Source organism: Phalacrocorax carbo, chromosome 1 (assembly GCF_963921805.1).
Source record: "Phalacrocorax carbo chromosome 1, bPhaCar2.1, whole genome shotgun sequence".
Classification (NCBI taxonomy): Eukaryota; Metazoa; Chordata; class Aves; order Suliformes; family Phalacrocoracidae; genus Phalacrocorax; species Phalacrocorax carbo.
Genome location: NC_087513.1, coordinates 216542050 through 216560181, shown reverse-complemented (window position 1 = coordinate 216560181; position 18132 = coordinate 216542050). Strand labels below are relative to the sequence as shown.

Below are 18132 nucleotides of genomic sequence, written 5' to 3'. Positions count from 1 at the left end.
GGACATGTGAATGCAGTTCTTTTATTTAATCTGGTTTTTTTTTTCCCACAGTATTTTTCTTTCAGGTCTGTTCCTTTTCTCTATGGAGCTTACGTCCTAGTTCTTTCTTGAAGAGGTTTGACCCTCTGTGCTTTATGATAATATAGTTGTCTCCATGGGAAGCTGGTCTGACATAATAAACTAAATGATTGCAAAATGAATGAGTGGGACTTAAAACAGTAAGAAATCTTAAGGGCTTACAAGATAGCTTCAATTTAGCTATCACCAATGCGTGCCTAGTTTGGGTGTTAATATACTTGCTACAGTGTCATTCATCCAAAGACCTCTATTTTACTGAAGTCATGACTGAAGTGGAGCAATATGTCCTATTTTGCTGTAGCTGGAAGAAAGAATGAGTCAAAAGCTCCAGTAATTTGGCCAAAATCACACTACATGTTAGTGTCCAGCCAGAACATAAACTTCTCGATGCCCAGGGTTATAGAGAGACCTCTCAAAGCCAAGTACATGAATGATAATGCATATCAAACTGTGTATGTGGTTAACTGTAGCTGTAGGTTAGTTGGTGGATGATTTGCTTGTTCTGGACACTTCTGATAAATTTTGAATGCATATTTTCTGAAAACTGCCACAACCTGTCATTTGAACAAGGTTTATTGTGTTCAGTTGGTAAAAATAGAAAGCTGCCGTTTAATAAAATCTGTGCTGTGCATTAGTGTTCTTTTGCTTGCAGCTAGATAAGAGGAATTCGGCTGTTGCCCCCGTAGCTTATTAATATGCTGTTTTCTTGAAAGCGACATTTGTGAATCAAACAAGAACTCACTGTACTGCTTCAAGGAAACCCAAACACCTGCAATAAAGTCATGCCATTGGTGGTGTATATTTTACCAGAAGTGATTCTTCTCTGTGGACAAGCTGGGAAAGATCATCTTTGTTCTGTGGCACCTTAAGTGATGTATAATGAAAGACCAACGCTGGCAAACACGATGATCCTGTGCGTGTTATGCAAGAGGAGGATTATAGGCCATGCTTCCCTTTAGCTTCAACATCTTGGAGGAGGGGAGAGGGAGGACAGCGTTGAGTTGAAACGCTGGCCTATGACCTGAAAGATAATTCAGGTTCTTGCTTTGCCTCAGGCTTCCTTGTGATGTCTTGGGTAATTCTGCGTCAGCAAGTATAGCCTATAAAATGGGGTAACAACAGTTCCTTGTTAGGCAGTAGTGTTGTAAGGACGGATGGATTAAAGAGAATTCTCCTACATGAGCCCATCCGCAGTGTGGCCCTCTTGAGCTTTTTTTTTGTCCTGCTTGTCCTCTTTAAACTTGCAGTTGGGACTTAAAGTACCTCGCATCATGTTCAGAGCACGCCTGGTTCCTGCTTGTTGCATGTGGTATGCAGCATTTCATAAGCGGGTTAAACCTGCCTCCACCTTAATTACGGTAATTAGCTTAGCTTCATGTCCATGTGTTTTTCCCCATCGGTAAGCTGAGTTTTCCCCTACTCATTCATTGCACAGCTCTTCTTTCCAACTAATCTGTAAAGATCCCCCAAGCTTTTTTTGCTCCTTCTGTCAGAATTGTGACAAAACGCCTCTTTGTAGGTTACCTATTTTAGTAAAAGTTGGGGATCTGGAGTGCCTGAATCCGCCCCTTGACATCTGCTGCTTCGCTGTATTGTCGTGATACGGTCAGAACAGCACAGGTGGACAAATATGTTTGGCTGCAAGTTATTCCATATAATTCTTAAAACCATTTCACGGCTTATAAGTAACAGATCTGCCATAGGTTTCTCTCAACACGATTGGCATAAATACATTCATCTCCCAGGCCTAAAACAAGTGTTGTGCTTGGCCTTTCTGTTGTGTTTCTCGCACCATGAGCATTCATATGCAGGAATCATACCGGCCCGACGGATTTCTGCATGGCGCTTGTTTTTCCACCAGGCATACAGAGAATTCCTTCAGCAGCGAGTGAGCTTCAGAGCCCTTGCTGCCGTGCAGCTGTGTGGGAGGGATGGCATGAAGTACAGGCTGAGGCAGGTTTCGGGCTTCGCAGCTGATGTTCCAGCTCCTGCTGAGAAAATCTTTGTCTCCAGCAGTTTGTCAGCCAGAATGGGATCCTGACTTGTATATGTGTGGTGTAAGATCTCGGGGGTTGGTAGCTTTTCTTCTGTAAAGTGAAATCAAATAGACATGATAGAAAGTAGAAGCATCTTTGAGGCAATCTTCCGAGGAGTACCAAAACAATAGAAAACAGAAGCAGAAGGGAAGCATGTTGTTGCATTAGTCTTTTGAGGTTTCTCATACCTGCCTTACACTTTCAGTACCATCTCTCTGAACGGGTGATGTTGCAGTTCCTGATGACAGGTGAGAATCACTGGGCAGCTGTCTTAGGATCCACCAGTATTTATTCTTTCTGTATGCATCTCTGCTACTCCCAATCTGCTGCCCTGATCCAGCCAGGAAAGTTTTTCTGATGTGTTATATTTAGTTGCAATTCAGTTTGGATTGTTCGGTTCTGCTTGTGTTTTTCTTTTTTAATTTTTTTAAATTCATTTGCAGCTGGTTTTCATGTGTTGCTCACAAGCAGGCTGGCTGGCTTTATTCTTTATTCCTACCATGTAAAATATCTGGCAGAATACAAGGAATTAATTATGAGGATATATAGCGAGGGCATCATAGCAGTCTAACAATATGGAACATGTACAGTAAAATAGACTTAGAAATACCTGCTTCAGTGTGGGAGAGCTGGCAAGAGGTTATATCAGACCTCTTTGCCCTGGTTGAGAGACTTACCTCTTATGTTGGGCTTTTTTCTTTTTTTGCTTTTTTAAGTCGATTTGTTTGGAACATCTTCCAGGCTCTGTTGATGTTGCTGAGTGGTGCAGCTGCTTGAGATGCTTGGTCTCCTGCTGAAGCCAGAGCAGCCTTATAGCCCCAACAGGTCAGCCGGGTTGTACCCCTGCTGCAAATGAACTCCTAGACCTCGGGTTCACGCTCACTACAGCCTTCAAAAATGGGGCGAAGATCATGTATTTAAGAAGCAGCTCTTGACAGTGCTAAGTAGTGCTTTGCTCTTTCTCCTAAACGCATGTAAGGATGTTCTACATGAGGCTCCCACTAGCGTCTGGAAATTTGGATGCAGTTATGCCGCAGTGAGCTTTAGTATTAACTGAGCTTTACTAATTGTCGGGGGCCACGTGTGCACACACGCTCTGCTGTTGCAGCAGATGTGAAGATGCCCGCCTTAGCCTTAATGAAAAAGGCTTAAAGTTAAGATACATTAAGATGTTTGGCCATCAGGAAGAATTCAGTGTGCCCAGATATCCTGGTTCAGCTGATGGACGCTAACGTAGGTCATATGTGTAAAAATCCTTGCTGATACCCATATGACTGTATGGACTAAACTGTTGATATGCATAAACTGGAGTTAAGGTTAACAACTTTTTGTGCTTTAAGACATTGTTCTGGTTATGGATATTAAGGAAACTGCTTATTGAATCTTACTTACAGGTAGAGCATTTTTTTTCTTGCAGATGTGCTCCAGGTGCTGATTCTGATGCGGCAGTAACGCTCGCTCCCCTGAAAATCACTACCGTTGTTCTGATGTTTTATTTAAAAGGTGTTGGTTTTCTCGTTTGTTTTTTTTTACAGGCAACAATTGGCATTGACTTCTTATCGAAAACCATGTATTTGGAGGATCGAACAGTGAGTAAGATTTTTGTTGCACTTCTCTATGTACAGTAGGAATGAGGATCAGCATCTGTTGTAATTGTGCAGCCCACAGTTCTGAGATCACTTGGAAGTACAGAGTGAGCCTTCATCTACCAGCTGCTTCCAGACTGACAAGTGCTGTGGAGACAGCTCCCTTCTCTGTTTGGGGGAATGGGAAATCACCATTTGGCGCATCTGCGGAGGGCTCACGAGTGCCATTTTGCAAGCGGCAGAAGGTGCTATAGTGTCATTTGCTTTGAAGAAAGAGATGATATGAGTAGTTTGAGGGGTGCCTAATGATGGGAAATTGGAGAAGGGGACCATGCTTTAACCTTGCAGTTTTTGATGTTGCCAGACAGAAAGATGAAATAAAAATTGCCAAATGTTGCCAGTTAATAGTAGCTCGATATCCTTAATGTTACTTGTTTAAAACGAAGGTTGTCTTCAAGAGTAATCCCCAAATGATACTTGTTTCTTAGCTTTGGTGCAGTTCTAGTCCCTGAAATGAAATCACTCCTCTGTGGAAGCAAGCCTGTGGTTTAAAATGAGCTCAGATTCTTAATTAAGAAATTCAGCCGCTGAGCTATTTGCAGAAGCGAATTGTGCAGTGCTGCATAAGCTTATGGTACTGTATAAACCCACAATAAATGTGATTGCATTGAAAGTGCTGGAGCGATGAGGTGTTCTTTCCATAGCAAAATGGGCCCTTGCGCATCTTGCCATACGTGTTGCTTTTAGTATGTCTTGCCTTTTCTTTCAGAACCTTGATGGTAAGAGACAGTCAACCTCAGCCGTGTGCAGGTTACTTTGCAGTGTGGCTAAGGCTTAAATACAGCATTTTATCCTCCTTGAAAAATCCACATTAGCAGCTTTTCCAGTGCTTTGACAGCAGCTGAAGGCTCTTCCTTTTCGTGTATGGTGTGTGGTCTGATTCTTCCACCAGCAACCATCCTCCAGGCTGCTGGAGGTTACATGTGTGAGTCCCAAGGAAGGATAGCAGCAGAGCGTGAAAATCTGGTGTAGGCAGAACTGCAGGTGAACGTTTGCCTTAGTTTTCTTGTCGGCCCTCTCAGTCTGAAAGCTGAGCAATTCTATTTCTCCCCTTTTGGAAGGGAAGCATTTTTTTAAAGAGCAAAGACAGCGGAAAGCCAAGATAGGTGCATATAAACCAGTTTGGCTACTACTAACGCTTGGGAGAGCTTGCTGTAAAGGAGACAGTATGCTGCTGCTCCCAGTCCCCAGTCATCTCCTGCATGAGTTTATAATTTTTATTTAGCTTTTTCCAAAAAGTAAAACTTATTTACTCTTTTATTTTTAGTGGCAGTTTGGCTTTTTTAATTTTCTCCCACCCACAGATCAGGTTGCAGCTGTGGGATACTGCGGGTCAGGAACGTTTCCGTAGCCTCATTCCCAGTTACATCCGTGACTCTGCCGCTGCTGTAGTAGTTTACGATATCACAAGTAGGTATATTGCACTGGGTTTGACCTTTTTCTTATTTTTCTTGCTTGTTTGACTGATTTTGTTAGGTACGGTTGCAATTATGGGACACAGCAGGTCAAGAACGGTTCAGGAGCTTGATTCCTAGCTACATTCGTGACTCCACTGTTGCAGTTGTTGTTTATGATATCACAAGTGAGTGGGGGGAATTCTGCATTTCTAATACTCTGCCCCTTTCATCCTTTAGCCTAGCTTTGCATGTCCTATCACAGCCATCTGCTTGTTCTTCATTCTGGCATGAAAAAAAGATACTTTTTCTGTTATTGTAGTCGAGTTTTAAGCTAGCCACCTGATCGCTGCTGTTGTAACGTATGAACTGTCTTACAAATGACATCATTTTGTAACCCTTTCCTATTGCATTCTCCTGGAGCCTTGAGTCCTGGCTGGTCTTGTTGCACTTTACCCTCTTTCATCTGCTTTTTGGATTGTAATATCACCTATGACTTTTGGTCTCAAACACCTGAATCATGTTCATAGATATCTGAATTCTTAGACTTTTCACTGATAGCTGTAGCTTGCTTCACTCCATTTGCCCCCCCCCCCCCCCCCCCCCCCCAAAAAAAAAGATCTGGGCATGGGCTGGGGGGAAAAATGCATTTAACATCACATTTTCATTGGACTCAGTCACTTTCACATTTTGCAATATGTAAAACTTACCACTAAGCCCTTATCCTTTAACAATTGCTCTTTCATTTCTTACTAAGGTATGTACATTTTTGTGAACTAAAATATTAGTGCTTTTTCAACCCTTCTCCTTCCGTCCCTCCCCTCAGTCCAGAGACCCGTAACTTACTGGCTTTCCGTATTTGCAAAGGACAGAAATTTTGTTTTAGAAGAACTAAACCTTCAGACACTTTCAGTTCTAAACTGGAACTGACTTGAGGGCAATGGCCTACTTCTATACCAATGCAGAAGTGCTCATCCTTTGATTTTATAAATACTAGAAGATTACAGCAGGAATATGGGCTTTACCTGTAAAAGCTTTAATTGTTAAACATAGCACTTTCGTTGGAGCTAAAATTACAGGTTAGCTGTGAAATTTTTCTACTGACCTAGCAAATTCAATACTCTACCAAGTAGTAAAGAGAAGAATTAAGACACTGGCAAGTGATCAAGTCTTGACTGTCTAGCTGACGATATATTACTATGCAGTAGAAGCCATTAAAGAAAAAATCAATATTAGTCAAGAACTGCTGCAGAGCCACTTCCCCCCGCCTCCTTTTTAAGTACCGAAAACTACTTTGGCAACTGGGATGCTCTTTGTGTAGCTAACTGGCAAACGCGGAGCTCCATGGCAGCTTCGGTACTACTCGTTTTTCCCTTATGGGTCGCAACTTTTCAAACACACTGTCTCGTTAGATCAGGATAGCTTCCTAAAACTCTTACCTTGCAACTTCTAAGGATGTATCACTAAGTGTCTGATAGGCTAAATTTGTGTTTCTGGTTCTATGCAAATGATTTGGAAACTCTTTTGAGCCTAGTGTTCAGCGATAGAGGAGTTGCTAGTATGTTGTGTAACCCTGGTATTTCCTAGAGAAAATTCTGAACCTGGCAAGTAGAAAGCGATTAAGCCGTACAAAATGTGTAGCTGGTATTAAGTACTTTTGAGGAGAAATGAAACTGCAGGAACCTCTTGCTGTACGTGCACAAGTCGTGGGCAGCGTAGAATGCAATATCGCGTTAATCCCCATTCTCTGTATAAAATATTTGATGTTGAACTAAAAAAAAATGAACTGGTCTAAAACACAGTGATAAGACTTCTCATTTTAGATGCTGTCAAAACCAAATTATAGACCAGCTCAGTTCACTCCCTGGCTTTGAATTTGCCTGTAATGGAGTACTAGTCCATTTTAAGTTAATGCCAAAGTTTTCATAGGCTTCAGTGTGGGAGACTTAGGGTTTCACTTGCTGATTCTTCATTGCCCTATTATGCCAATTCCAGAGAATATGAAGCTTTTATTTGAGACTTACAGATGTATTTACCAGTGATTTGTGAAGAATACCTGCAGTGATAATCCTCTCAACTGTTCTCTGTTAGATGTAAACTCGTTCCAGCAAACAACAAAATGGATTGATGATGTCAGAACGGAAAGGGGCAGTGATGTCATCATTATGCTGGTGGGAAATAAAACAGATCTAGCAGATAAGAGGTATGGAGGAATAACTCATCTTTCAAATGTTTTTCTTAATCTGCTGCTGTTTTCTCCTAGACCACTACTTTAAAAAGAACACTTGTATTTATTTTTTTCCCCCAAAAAAATGCTCAAGCTTGTTTTAACTATGCTGGGGGTGGCTGTTACTAGAGATATCTCAATTTTAAAACCTCTTTCATTTGGTTAAGCGTAAATTTCCAGCACAATGCTGCAAATGAGTTGAGAAACTGTCACCGTCTTGTTTGGATGTCAGGAGAGAAGGGAGCGTTAACTACAACCTCCAGCAGTCAATGAATAAGCTGATGTCATCACAAATATTCATGCTTCATAGATTTGCTCAGATATGAATGATAAGTGCCAATAATCCTCCCTTTTAAACTCTTCAGGGGTTTCCATAAGTTGGCGAACTTAACTATTTTTATTAGAAGTTTGCTGCATTGTGGACTCTTCTTATTCTGGGTTTACGGTATTCTTAACACGAATCAAAAGTCACAAAGGTAAAACAAAAGCATGAGAGGAGGGAAGAAGTCTGGATTTGATTGAAATCCCTGTTTCCTCAGAATAGCTTCACTTGTGACCCTTACTCCAGATTTATAACATCCTGTTGAGTTGTTTATGTGCACACATGCCCCTCGCATACCTCCTGATTTTTGTATGGTAGCTCTTGAGCCAAAGTTTCCCCTGGCTTTTGCTGTAGCAGGCTGCTTAGTGGGTGGGACGCCCTGCCAGTGGCAAACAGGATGAAATTCCTTTGATATGAGACGGTTACACTTGGTCCCTTGTTAAAACGGTTTTGTATGCTGCAAATTGATGATTATTACTGGATATTTAAAATCTGTTGATTGCAAATTGTGCAGACACAAAAGCATGGCTTCCTGGACAGGGACCTGGGGGAGTCTCATTGGCCCACTTAGCTGTTCCACTGGAAAGTGGAGTTCTACTTTGGGAGCCAGCTGTGCCATAGAAGTCCATCTGATATGATAAAATGGTGATATGTGTCTACAACGGTGCTCAGCATGTGGCATCTGTATGCAGGGAAAAAAAAACCAAACCCAACATTAAATGCTTTCAGAACTGTAAAGAAGTCATCTCCTTGGGTTGAAGACAAAAATCTTAATTTTCAAGGTGTTTTTCTGGTTTTTTTCCTAATTCTGTGTTACCTTCCCCAGACAAGTGTCCATTGAGGAAGGAGAAAGAAAAGCCAAAGAGCTGAATGTAATGTTCATTGAAACTAGCGCAAAAGCAGGATACAACGTAAAACAGGTGAGTAACATGTTGGCTGCAATCAACCGAGACCACTTCTGTTAGTGTGCTGTTGTGGAAATAGGACCTCCCTGGATGTAGGGAAGCCTTTGCAAAGGGTGTCAGAGGGACCTTTGTAGTCCACACGCAGCAAACAATGTCTCGGAGTCACATTGTTGGCCGAGGTTCAGAAGGATCCCTGACCTTGCAGCAAATCACTTGGAACTTCTTTCCCCTTAGAAAAGAGGAATTACTGAAGAAGCTTTGTGGGTGCAGAATCATACCTTCCCGGATTCTTGATAATCCACATTTGGTGTTTAGATTGAAGGGATTAATGAGCCAAGAAGTTGGGGAAAAACAGGTCTGAGGACTGTTTCTGATATTGATTCAGTGAAAGAATGTGGGCAAACCAGTCAAGGAGGAATGTGATGGCTTAAAATGCTTCTGCTGTACATCGAGACAGTGTAAACTGGTGTTCCCACTCTGTTGGAAGGCACTGAAAGTGTGAGCAAATGTTCTTGGACAGCGGGTGCTATTTATTTCTGGTAGATGATGGGTCACCTTTCAATTGGGGAAAGCAACGAAATGTCTTTTGAGCTGATGCAACTGCAATGAAATCAGGTTTTATGTTGTGAGATGAGCTGTGGCTCTTTAAATTCTGACCTGCCAGATGAAGTTTTAGCAGTTGTGTTAATAAAGATAAATCACTTGGCAAACAGTGAACTGGTGAGAGCAGTAAACGCTGTGGAACTGATCTGGTGTTTACATGAAAGAAATTTTGTTTGAGCTTATTAGTTATGTAAGCAAATATGCTTACTAGCAAATCATGAATAGAGAACTAGGGCTGTACATCCCTACTGACTCAGTGCATAATGGGATGCTGCTTTTCCATTGATCTAGCAATTTCTCATACGGATTCGTGACTGCTAAAGCATTTGGCAGCTGGTCTTATGGTACGAGGAAAAGCAGTAGTGCAAGATGTAGAAGACATTCATTTTTGGGTGTTTCCATAGAGCAAATGCGTGCACACGCATACATCATGTATGTATTTTACATATATATAGTTACACAACTAGTTTGTATGCAGAATTGTATCAGGAGTCGCTAAAACAAGGTTATAAATTACTTTGTACGTTATAGACAGGACTGAAGGGTCTGTTATTAAAATGTCCCTTGACTTCATATATTAGTAGCAAAATTATTCCCTATATAATGGAATAATTAGACGTGTTAACTTAGCACTGTGTTTCAGTGCATTAGCAAGCATAAAAATGTTCAGTTCCAGGGTTCACCAATTATCCTGCCACAAAACAGAGGCTGGCTTGTAATTAAGGCTTGGATTCTGTGCTGGAATCCTTAATGTTTACTTAGACTGGTGGGGGGGATGTGCTCTTGAGAGCAGTTGCCTCGCTGAGAGGAATGATGATGATGATGAAGCTCTGTACTCCCCCTTTCCCTGAGGGAGTTGCTGTGCAGCTGACACATGTCCAGAAGTCCGTGTCCAAGCCTGGAAGGTAGCTTGTGGCTTTTGGGGTCAGGTGGAGCCCTGATGATTTGAGATATAAATAGGAAAATCTTGTATGGTATGCCTCTATCTGTTTTGGCATAAGATACCGTTGTTTAATGAAACATGTGCTTTGTAAAGCTAGCACAGCCTTCATCATGAAGGATGGTAGCTCCATTTAATACATCATGAAGGAACAAACTTGGCCTTTTTGTATTTTATGCTGAGGCCATTCAGGGATTGTGCTAATGAGATTGTCAGAGCATAAAGCCATTCCTGTAGCTGTAGCCTAGCTTGCATACTCTCTAGAGAAAATTCTTCGCTGTATAACGGAGGTCTAGACAAATTATGCCTCTGATTTTAATTGCCAGGTTACATGCTGGAAGACTACTTCTGTGAGAAAATAGGTTTGGTAATTCAGTTCTAGCAAAAAAAAAAAGGTAGTGGTGGGAACCTGGGGGCTAGTTCCCTCTGTATTAAAGGGAAGATTTGGTGTTCTGAGGCATAATTCTTGTTCTTCACTAACAACCATAAACAGTAATATCTAAAAAACTTGAGGCTGTTACATGTCACCACATCATAATCCGAGCGGGTCCTTCATGTAGTGTGACGTCAGAACTGGACAAGAGGACAGATTTTACATGACTTCATTCTCTGAGTAAAATATCAAAACAAAAGACACGAGTGGTTATTCAAAAAGAACTAAAAATGGATTTTTCTTCTGAGTTTTGATCCTTGTGTTGCAGGCATGGACTGGGATTTTGAGGAACTTCAAAGCTATTCTGTACTGCAGAATATTTGAAACTTTTTTTTTAATTAATTTAATAAGTAGTTGTTGAAACAATTCTCAAAGGATAAGACTTTTAATACCACTAGTTTTCTAGTTCTCTCTTTTCTTTGCAGCTTCTCTTTGAATGGTTTGAATTTATTTTACTGACTTGTCAATAAATTCTTCCCAAATTTAAATGGGAAAGTGTATGGGTACAGCTGCAGAACAGATACCCTTCCCATAACCTGTGTAAAACCTTACTTTAATAAGCTGAATGCAAATTTGACCTTCCTGTAGCTGATAACTTTTATCCATAATATATTCCGATTTTGCAGAACAATTACTGCCCAGGGTAGTTTTCATACAAGACTTCTAATTCAAGTGTCAAATTATTTTAGATGCAAAGTCTGTATTTTGACTACATATAATGAAACAGGTTTACGTGAAAGTTAAGATCACCTAGTGCTGGATCCTAAATGTTAATGCAAAGGTGAGTCTTTGACTAGTGATGAGTCATTGGTTTGTCCGCTTAGGTTCAGATTTAGCAGTTCCTATGCAGCTCTGATACTGCGTGTGACTGAAGTTTGTAGGTTAGGGAATATAAACTGTTTTGGTTCGGGGTTTTTTCTTCTCCTTCCACACAGAATTCTCACCTCTCAGTATTAAAACTTGTCATTGCTTCACTTGGCAGCCTTGAGCAGTGCAGAAAAGCTGACAAAATGCTGCTGTTTCCCCTGTCCTCTCTTCCCAGCGCAAAATCTGTCGCCTGGATCTAAACCCCGTGCCCTGAGTTAAAGGTAGGGAATGGCATGGGTTAATGCAGAGGAAGACTTGGGGCGAAGTTGAACCCTTGCTCCTCCATTGTTGGCTTCTTTCCATTTCCATCTCTTTCACATTAAGGTCTTGGTCTCAGTGCACTGTCGGATGTAGATGTCTTGGCATTACCAATTCCAGAGTGAGCTCTGTTTTTACTGATGCCTTATATATGGCCCACCATCGCTTCCTTGCTTTCTTTTGATTCTCTCAGGCCAGAGATGTGAATTCTGGTGTTGGAATAATAATTGAAGAGTAATGTCCTCTCACAGGTGGTGAATCTTAGTGCTATTTGCATCGGCCCAAGCGCTAGATTTCTCCAAGGGATGCTGTCCACCGGGTTTCAGAAGCAGCATTTGCCCCATTCAGGATATGGAAGAAGCTTTTCTTGTCCTGCTTGGGGAGGGTGACGGCTAAGACTTTGTCACCTCCTGGGCCCTGTCACTTCTTTGCTAGCCGTCAGTGGGAAGCCAGGGGACTTTTGACCTTGTGTACCACTTTTAGCTTCTTGTTCATCCTTTTCTGCTGGAAGGCAGCACTGCTAAGAGGAAAGGGCACCACCTTCAGCTCTGTGCTTGCTGTAGCTATCCTACAAATCCAGAGTGCCTGGCTTTGTAGTGTGGCTCCAGAAGGTGAGTTGCATCGTGCTTCAAACAGCATGTGTTTCAATGCCAGGATCTTCTACCAACAAAGAAGTAGAGGGGAACATGCTGCTGACAGGCTTTTTTTGCCATTTCCCTGTGGCATGAAAGGGGACAGCTCAGAAGACGGCACCTCAGCGAACACCGTGCTGGGGACTGAGGTGGGAGTGACTGACCTGTGGCTCGCTTTAGAGGCTCAGAGGTGGATCTCTGTGTAGTCACTGCAGAGAAGTAAGAGGATTTGCAGCCTCTGTACGTGCTGGCTGAAACCTGGACATGGCAGGCTTTCATTTTCTGACTTCTCTGGCATTTCTTTTCCCCAAGGATTGATCTGATGAGCTGCTGGGGCAAGCCTCATCTCTTCTAGTTGCACACTGTCAAACTAGATTGTAATGTACAGCTGCTGTGTACTGTTGGCTCTGTTAAGGTACAGCTGTCTCCAGTCACTGGGGTCCTATACACTTACTGTTCCTTCTGGCTTTGGGGAGGGGGTGTTGAAGGAAAAAATGAGTGATTACAGAGTGAAAATGGTGATAGTATTGTTCTGGGGTTAAACTGATGCAATAGAGGGAAAAAATTGGCTTTTGGACCCTGCAAGTTTCGGCCAAGACTGATTGCCAGGGGAGCCTTAAAACTGAGAAGTAGATAACTTGCTTCAGTTAATGCAGAGCATCGTAGTCTCTGATTCATTTTGTTTGTCAGCCCTGAATAAGCTTTAAAAGACTGAGATTCACGCTCTATCTCGGAAGCCTGTATTTCAGGGAATCTTATTGTTAGTCTGTGGATTTCATGCCCAGAATATGTCAGGGTTCATTTTGCTGTCTTGTAGAAAGAGAGGGGAGGGAGAGCCCTGAAGACCTCCTTACAGCGGCACCTGGCACACTTCGCATTCGCTCTCAAAGAGCCACAGGCTGAATGCGGTATTTGGCAGAAAAACTTTCTCACGGCAGCAGCTAAAGGACCGTGGCCCCTTGAGTAACCCTGTTTTCACAGAGCTGGCTGCATCTAGCAGCTTGGCTCTTTCTCCTGTCTTTTGATTCTTGTCTATCTGATGGGCAAGGATTATTCTTTGAGTTGCACTGTTCTCCTCGGAGAATGAGAATTAGGGAAACGTTTTTGTTTGCTTTGCGTTGGGGAACAGGTTTCTTGCCTGGCTTTTCCATCTGGACAGTGATCCTCCTGTCCTTTCCATATTGCTGCAGGAGTGTTACAGTGAAAACTGTTTTATGCCTACGGTCCTTTGTGACACTGATCTCTTGGGGATTTATTGGCTGCAGTCGTAGGAGAGGCACAGTTTGGCAAATGAGTTGAAACTAATGGTGAGAGATGAGGGTCTTTTTCAGCGTTTGATCAGGAATGGAGGTTGCAGGGGTGAATGCTGAAAGAGACTTTGTGTAGCTCTTAGTCTTCCAGAAGGCTGTGTTTAACTCCTGCCTTGGAAAAAAAATGCCTGAATGCTCACCCATACATGTATTTTTATACACACACAAATATATGTACACATATATGTGTGTATGTACACAATATTATATATGCATATGCATGCGTGCAACTGCCTGCGACTTTTTTCAGTGAGATAAGACTGCTGGCTTGGGTCCTGCCGGCGCTGCGAAGCGGCAAGGTCCCTGCATAGAAGGCTGCTTTCTCACCATCGTCAAGTTTCCCTAATTGGATTTGTTCACATATGCTGTGGCTGATAAGCAGAAGGTTAATAAGAATGAAAGTTGATTTCCTTAGTTGCCAAATTCCTTTTTTTTAGTCAAATAATTTAGGGGAGAAATACCGCTAAAGGCATAATTTTATTTCTGGCCTTAATGTAAAGAAAGGATTAGTGTGTTTCACTTAGCCTTTCTGTCAGCAGCTTGGTTTAAATGCAGTAATTCCAGTTGGTTTCAATCAGCTGAGGTTTTTTTGAGACTCCCCACCCCTCCCCTCTATAAAACTGCATCCCTCACTTTCTGCGTGTTGTACAAGGGGGAAATAGATAGCAATGCCACAGTTTAAAACAATTTTTTTAATGCTGTTTCCACCTGGGATCTCAAAGCCCATGACATCAGCAGAGACCTGTATGAAATGATGCGTTTCCTTCGTTCTATCAGAGCGACGATGTCAAGCGAGCAACCTAATTTAGGCATGATCTGATAGATAGGATTGTGCCAAACTCTGTTGCATATCCATCCTGAAAACTGATGGGAGGGTTTTTTTTCTTTTTTCCTCCTCCAAACCTTCTGTGTCAAGAACTGGGTCAAAATTACTCTTAAGACTGCAGTATATGAGCAAAAAGAGGCGGTGTAGTGGAAAGGTAGGTGAGCAAATTCGCTCTGTTCTCTACCTCTAATGTACCACTGGCATATCAGCAGGAATGTGCGTGTTACAGGGGCGAGAGTTTAACAGCTCTTCCCCTGCAGAGCTGGTAGGGATAGATGTAGCCATGAAGTGATGTGCCAGAGAGGACCAGAGTTTACTGTATCATCTATTTACACATTGACATCATACCAGTACACTGCTGAAAGCGTAACTGTGGCTGGTATTTGAATATCTTGCAGTTCAGACTGGTGGCTCTCCAGCAAGCCTGTTGTCTTTTTTGCCCAGAAGTCACAAAGCTGTTTTCCTTTGTAAAATTGAAGTTGAGATCTGTTAATCAAGCTGTGAAAGTTCACTGAATATTGAATGTTTTGAGAGTAGAAGTAATTTTAGGGACAAAGCCCGGTAAGGAAGGAGAGTCGGAACCTTCTGTACCCAAATGTGATCGAGTTGGGGAGTTTACTGAAGACTGTTAAAGGCAAAAAAGCATCAAGACTGAAGAGCGGATTCAAATATAGTACTTAAACTTTTAAGGCTTCCAGAGGAAGATGAGATTGAATCACAATTACTTCCTTGATCATCTCCAAGATCCAAAAAAACCCCCACCTTACAATGAATAGTCTAGTGTTGTACTGAGTGAAAGAAAAGCCTTTTAAAATTATTTAGAAGTAGTAAAGCTAAGAAGGTTGGCAGGGCTGTCCCCTTATCTGATTGGAATGGCAAGGAAATATAATGCTGATGGTGAGGGTATGATGGGAAATTGCTCTGAAAATCTGTAGCTTTTTTCCTCTCTCCCATTTTGTTCTTACAAGCCAAAGTGCTCATGTCTGACTAGTTTTAAAAGCTTGGAAAATGATAGTCGTGTTGCTTTTTCAAGCAGAGTGAAGAGTGGTGGTGAGATGAGGCAAGCAGGCAGAATAACAAGAAGTGGTCAGCTCAGTTGATACGACATTTTTTTGTACAAGGATTACAATTAGATCAGTGTCTAGCTTCTCCCTGTGTCAAAATAATCTTAATTCTGACCAGGAAGTCTCTCTTGCCTCTCTACTTTTGGGTGGTTGTGCGTTCCTGCTGTCTGTCCAGCGTCGGTGGCTAGTGCAGTTCAGCATCTGGAATTTTGATATGATCTTTGTTTCTTCGTTGTTGGCATATGAGAACTTGGCGGAACCGTTCAGTGAGGTCGGGAAGCTCAGCATAACAGCAGAGGTTAATAGAAACTCAGATGGGGACACTAAGCTTCTTTGCTTTGACATTTTTGGCTCAAATCGGTGAGATACATCGAGCGCTGACTTTCCAGACCCATATACATGTCCGAGTCCAGATTTCAGTGTAGGCCTCCAAAGTGGTGAGGATGCTGGTGGTGGTTTCTACAGCAGTTACAAAGCAGAACTGCAAAGGAAAGCAGCTTTGCTGCCTTCTACCTGTCAGTGTCATTCTCTCCTCACGTAGTATCTCTTCAGTCAGTAACAAACAGTGGTGACAGCAAAGGTCAGACCCCAGCGAGCATCGTGTGTTTGTACTCCTGCCCTGCAAAGGTCACAGCCGCACCTGACGAACCTGGGGGCTTGTTCGTCATTAGCTTGGGCTGTACTTGTCAAGCTGATGACGTTGTCTTAATGCCTTCCCAGCATCGTTTGGATGCTTGGGGCCAAATTTGCAAAAGCACTTGGGCACTGATCTGCAAAGCTGTTCAGGACCCTACGTTCGTAATATAAACAGACTGACAGCGGCTTGGCTCGGTGTTCTGCGGAAAGTGGGTCACTGGGAATAAGTGGTTTAGCTTTGTGTCACTTGAGGAGAGGGCTGAGGTAACGCGCAATAATGTCAATGTAACACATTAAGGCTGACGTCCGGCTCACGCCGGGGGTTTTGGGACTCCCAAGCGGCTGTTGGGTGTGCAGTGGGGTGATTTTAACACACTGATGGACGGAGGTGTTGAGGCTGTGGAACCATCTAGCCTCCTGGATGCTTGATAATGTGCAGGCAAGAAATACACAGTAGTAACAACATCTGTAGTGGTGTAAAAACATTAATGCAATGTATGTCAGATGCTTTTCTATCTGGGTGTGTGCTGAGTGCGTCAGTGTGGCACCAGGCTGGTTCTCCAAAGGTAAGAAACAATCAGGCAATCATTTGGTCTCTGCTCCCAAGTAACGAGCGATGGAATGAGAGGGAACGGCCTCAAGCTGCGTCAGGGGAGGTTTAGGTTGGATGTGAGGGAAAATGCCTTCCCTGCCAGAGCGGTCAGGCCCTGGCACAGGCTGCCCAGAGAGGTGGGGGAGTCACCGTCCCTGGGGGGGTTCAACCACTGTGTAGCCGTGGGACTTGGGGTTTAGGAGGCCTGGGGGTGTTGGGTTGGGGGTTGGCCTTGATGATCCAAGAGGTCTTTTTCAACCTTAATGATTCTGTGATTTGATAACCCTGAAACTGAAAGGCGATTCCTCCATCCATCAGATTTGCCCTCTCCTCCCCTCCTGTGCACACGCTCGCTGAGGCACATGAGAATGCTGTTGTGGAACCTTGCATGGTTCCTACCAACTGAACGCAGCATCTTCTGGGAGAAGTCATACTCAGCTCAAGAACAGTCCTTAACTGTGCTGTTCCTGTACAGGACAAAACTATTGTGGGCTCAGTAAATTCAAGTGAATTCTCATGCTTTAATAGCGGGCAAATCTGTCAGCTCCTTGTCCAGAGGGTTGGGGAAATGCCATGTGGAGACATTCACCCCCCGCCTGGACGCAGCCCTGTGCCCCCTGCTCTGGGGGTGCCTGCTCCAGCAGGGGGTGGGACAGGGTGATCTCCAGAGGTCCCTTCCAACCCCTGCCTTTCTGGGATTCTGTGGTGGGAACCACAAGTCTGAGCCTTGGGGGCAAAGGTAGGAAATATGGGAGAGGGAATTGGTCCCGTTTGGTCTTACCTCTCAGCCTCCTTAAACTTGAATACACCTATGAAGAGAGTTTGGAGCTAAGACCTTGATGGGAAACTGGAGACAGTGTCCAAGTGAGAGGGAGAACAACTGCTTTGGGAGTGCAAGTGTGCTTGACACGTGCTCCTGTTCTGTGTTTTGTGCCCTGCGCACGGACTGGACATACGGTAACAATGGAATGGATCCCAAAAGCTGAGGGCGCTTGCAAAAAGGGTTGGGCAAATGCCTGAAAGATCCTTCGTCTGGCTTCACAGGGAGCCTGGGCCACAAAGACGTGGAGCCTGCAAGAAGGTGGTTTGGAGATGTCATTATGTACGCGCCAGGTTCTGGCACTCTTCTGTACGTGCCAGCTTGGCCAATATTGGTGACAGACTTCTGGATGTTCTGTTTGATGTCATCAGTGTGTCCGTCCTGCGTAACTAATGCTCTGCAGAGGTGCAAAGGTCGCGTTCCCACCTGGTGTGGGGAAGTTGTTGGGGTCTGTGAGCCGTGACAGATGCGAGGTGGGAAACGCTGGCTTCACAAACAGCGTATTCGCAGAGAAGGTGGTAGAAGGTTTGCTGCGTGTAGCCA

At 43.3% G+C, this 18132-nt stretch overlaps 1 protein-coding gene across 2 annotated transcripts in view; it reads left to right on the top strand.

Annotated features, from left to right (window-relative positions):
- RAB6A (RAB6A, member RAS oncogene family) overlaps positions 1 to 18132 on the top strand; it is a 62688-nt gene that overhangs the window by 39118 nt on the left and 5438 nt on the right. Inside the window, exons 3-6 of one of the 2 annotated variants that reach the window (XM_064441568.1) lie at positions 3650 to 3703; positions 5237 to 5342; positions 7246 to 7357; positions 8530 to 8623. In XM_064441568.1, the coding sequence (XP_064297638.1) occupies positions 3650 to 3703; positions 5237 to 5342; positions 7246 to 7357; positions 8530 to 8623 (366 nt within the window). Of the gene's footprint in view, positions 1 to 3649; positions 3704 to 5064; positions 5171 to 5236; positions 5343 to 7245; positions 7358 to 8529; positions 8624 to 18132 lie in introns of both variants that reach the window. The other variant, XM_064441567.1, reaches the window with a different exon arrangement.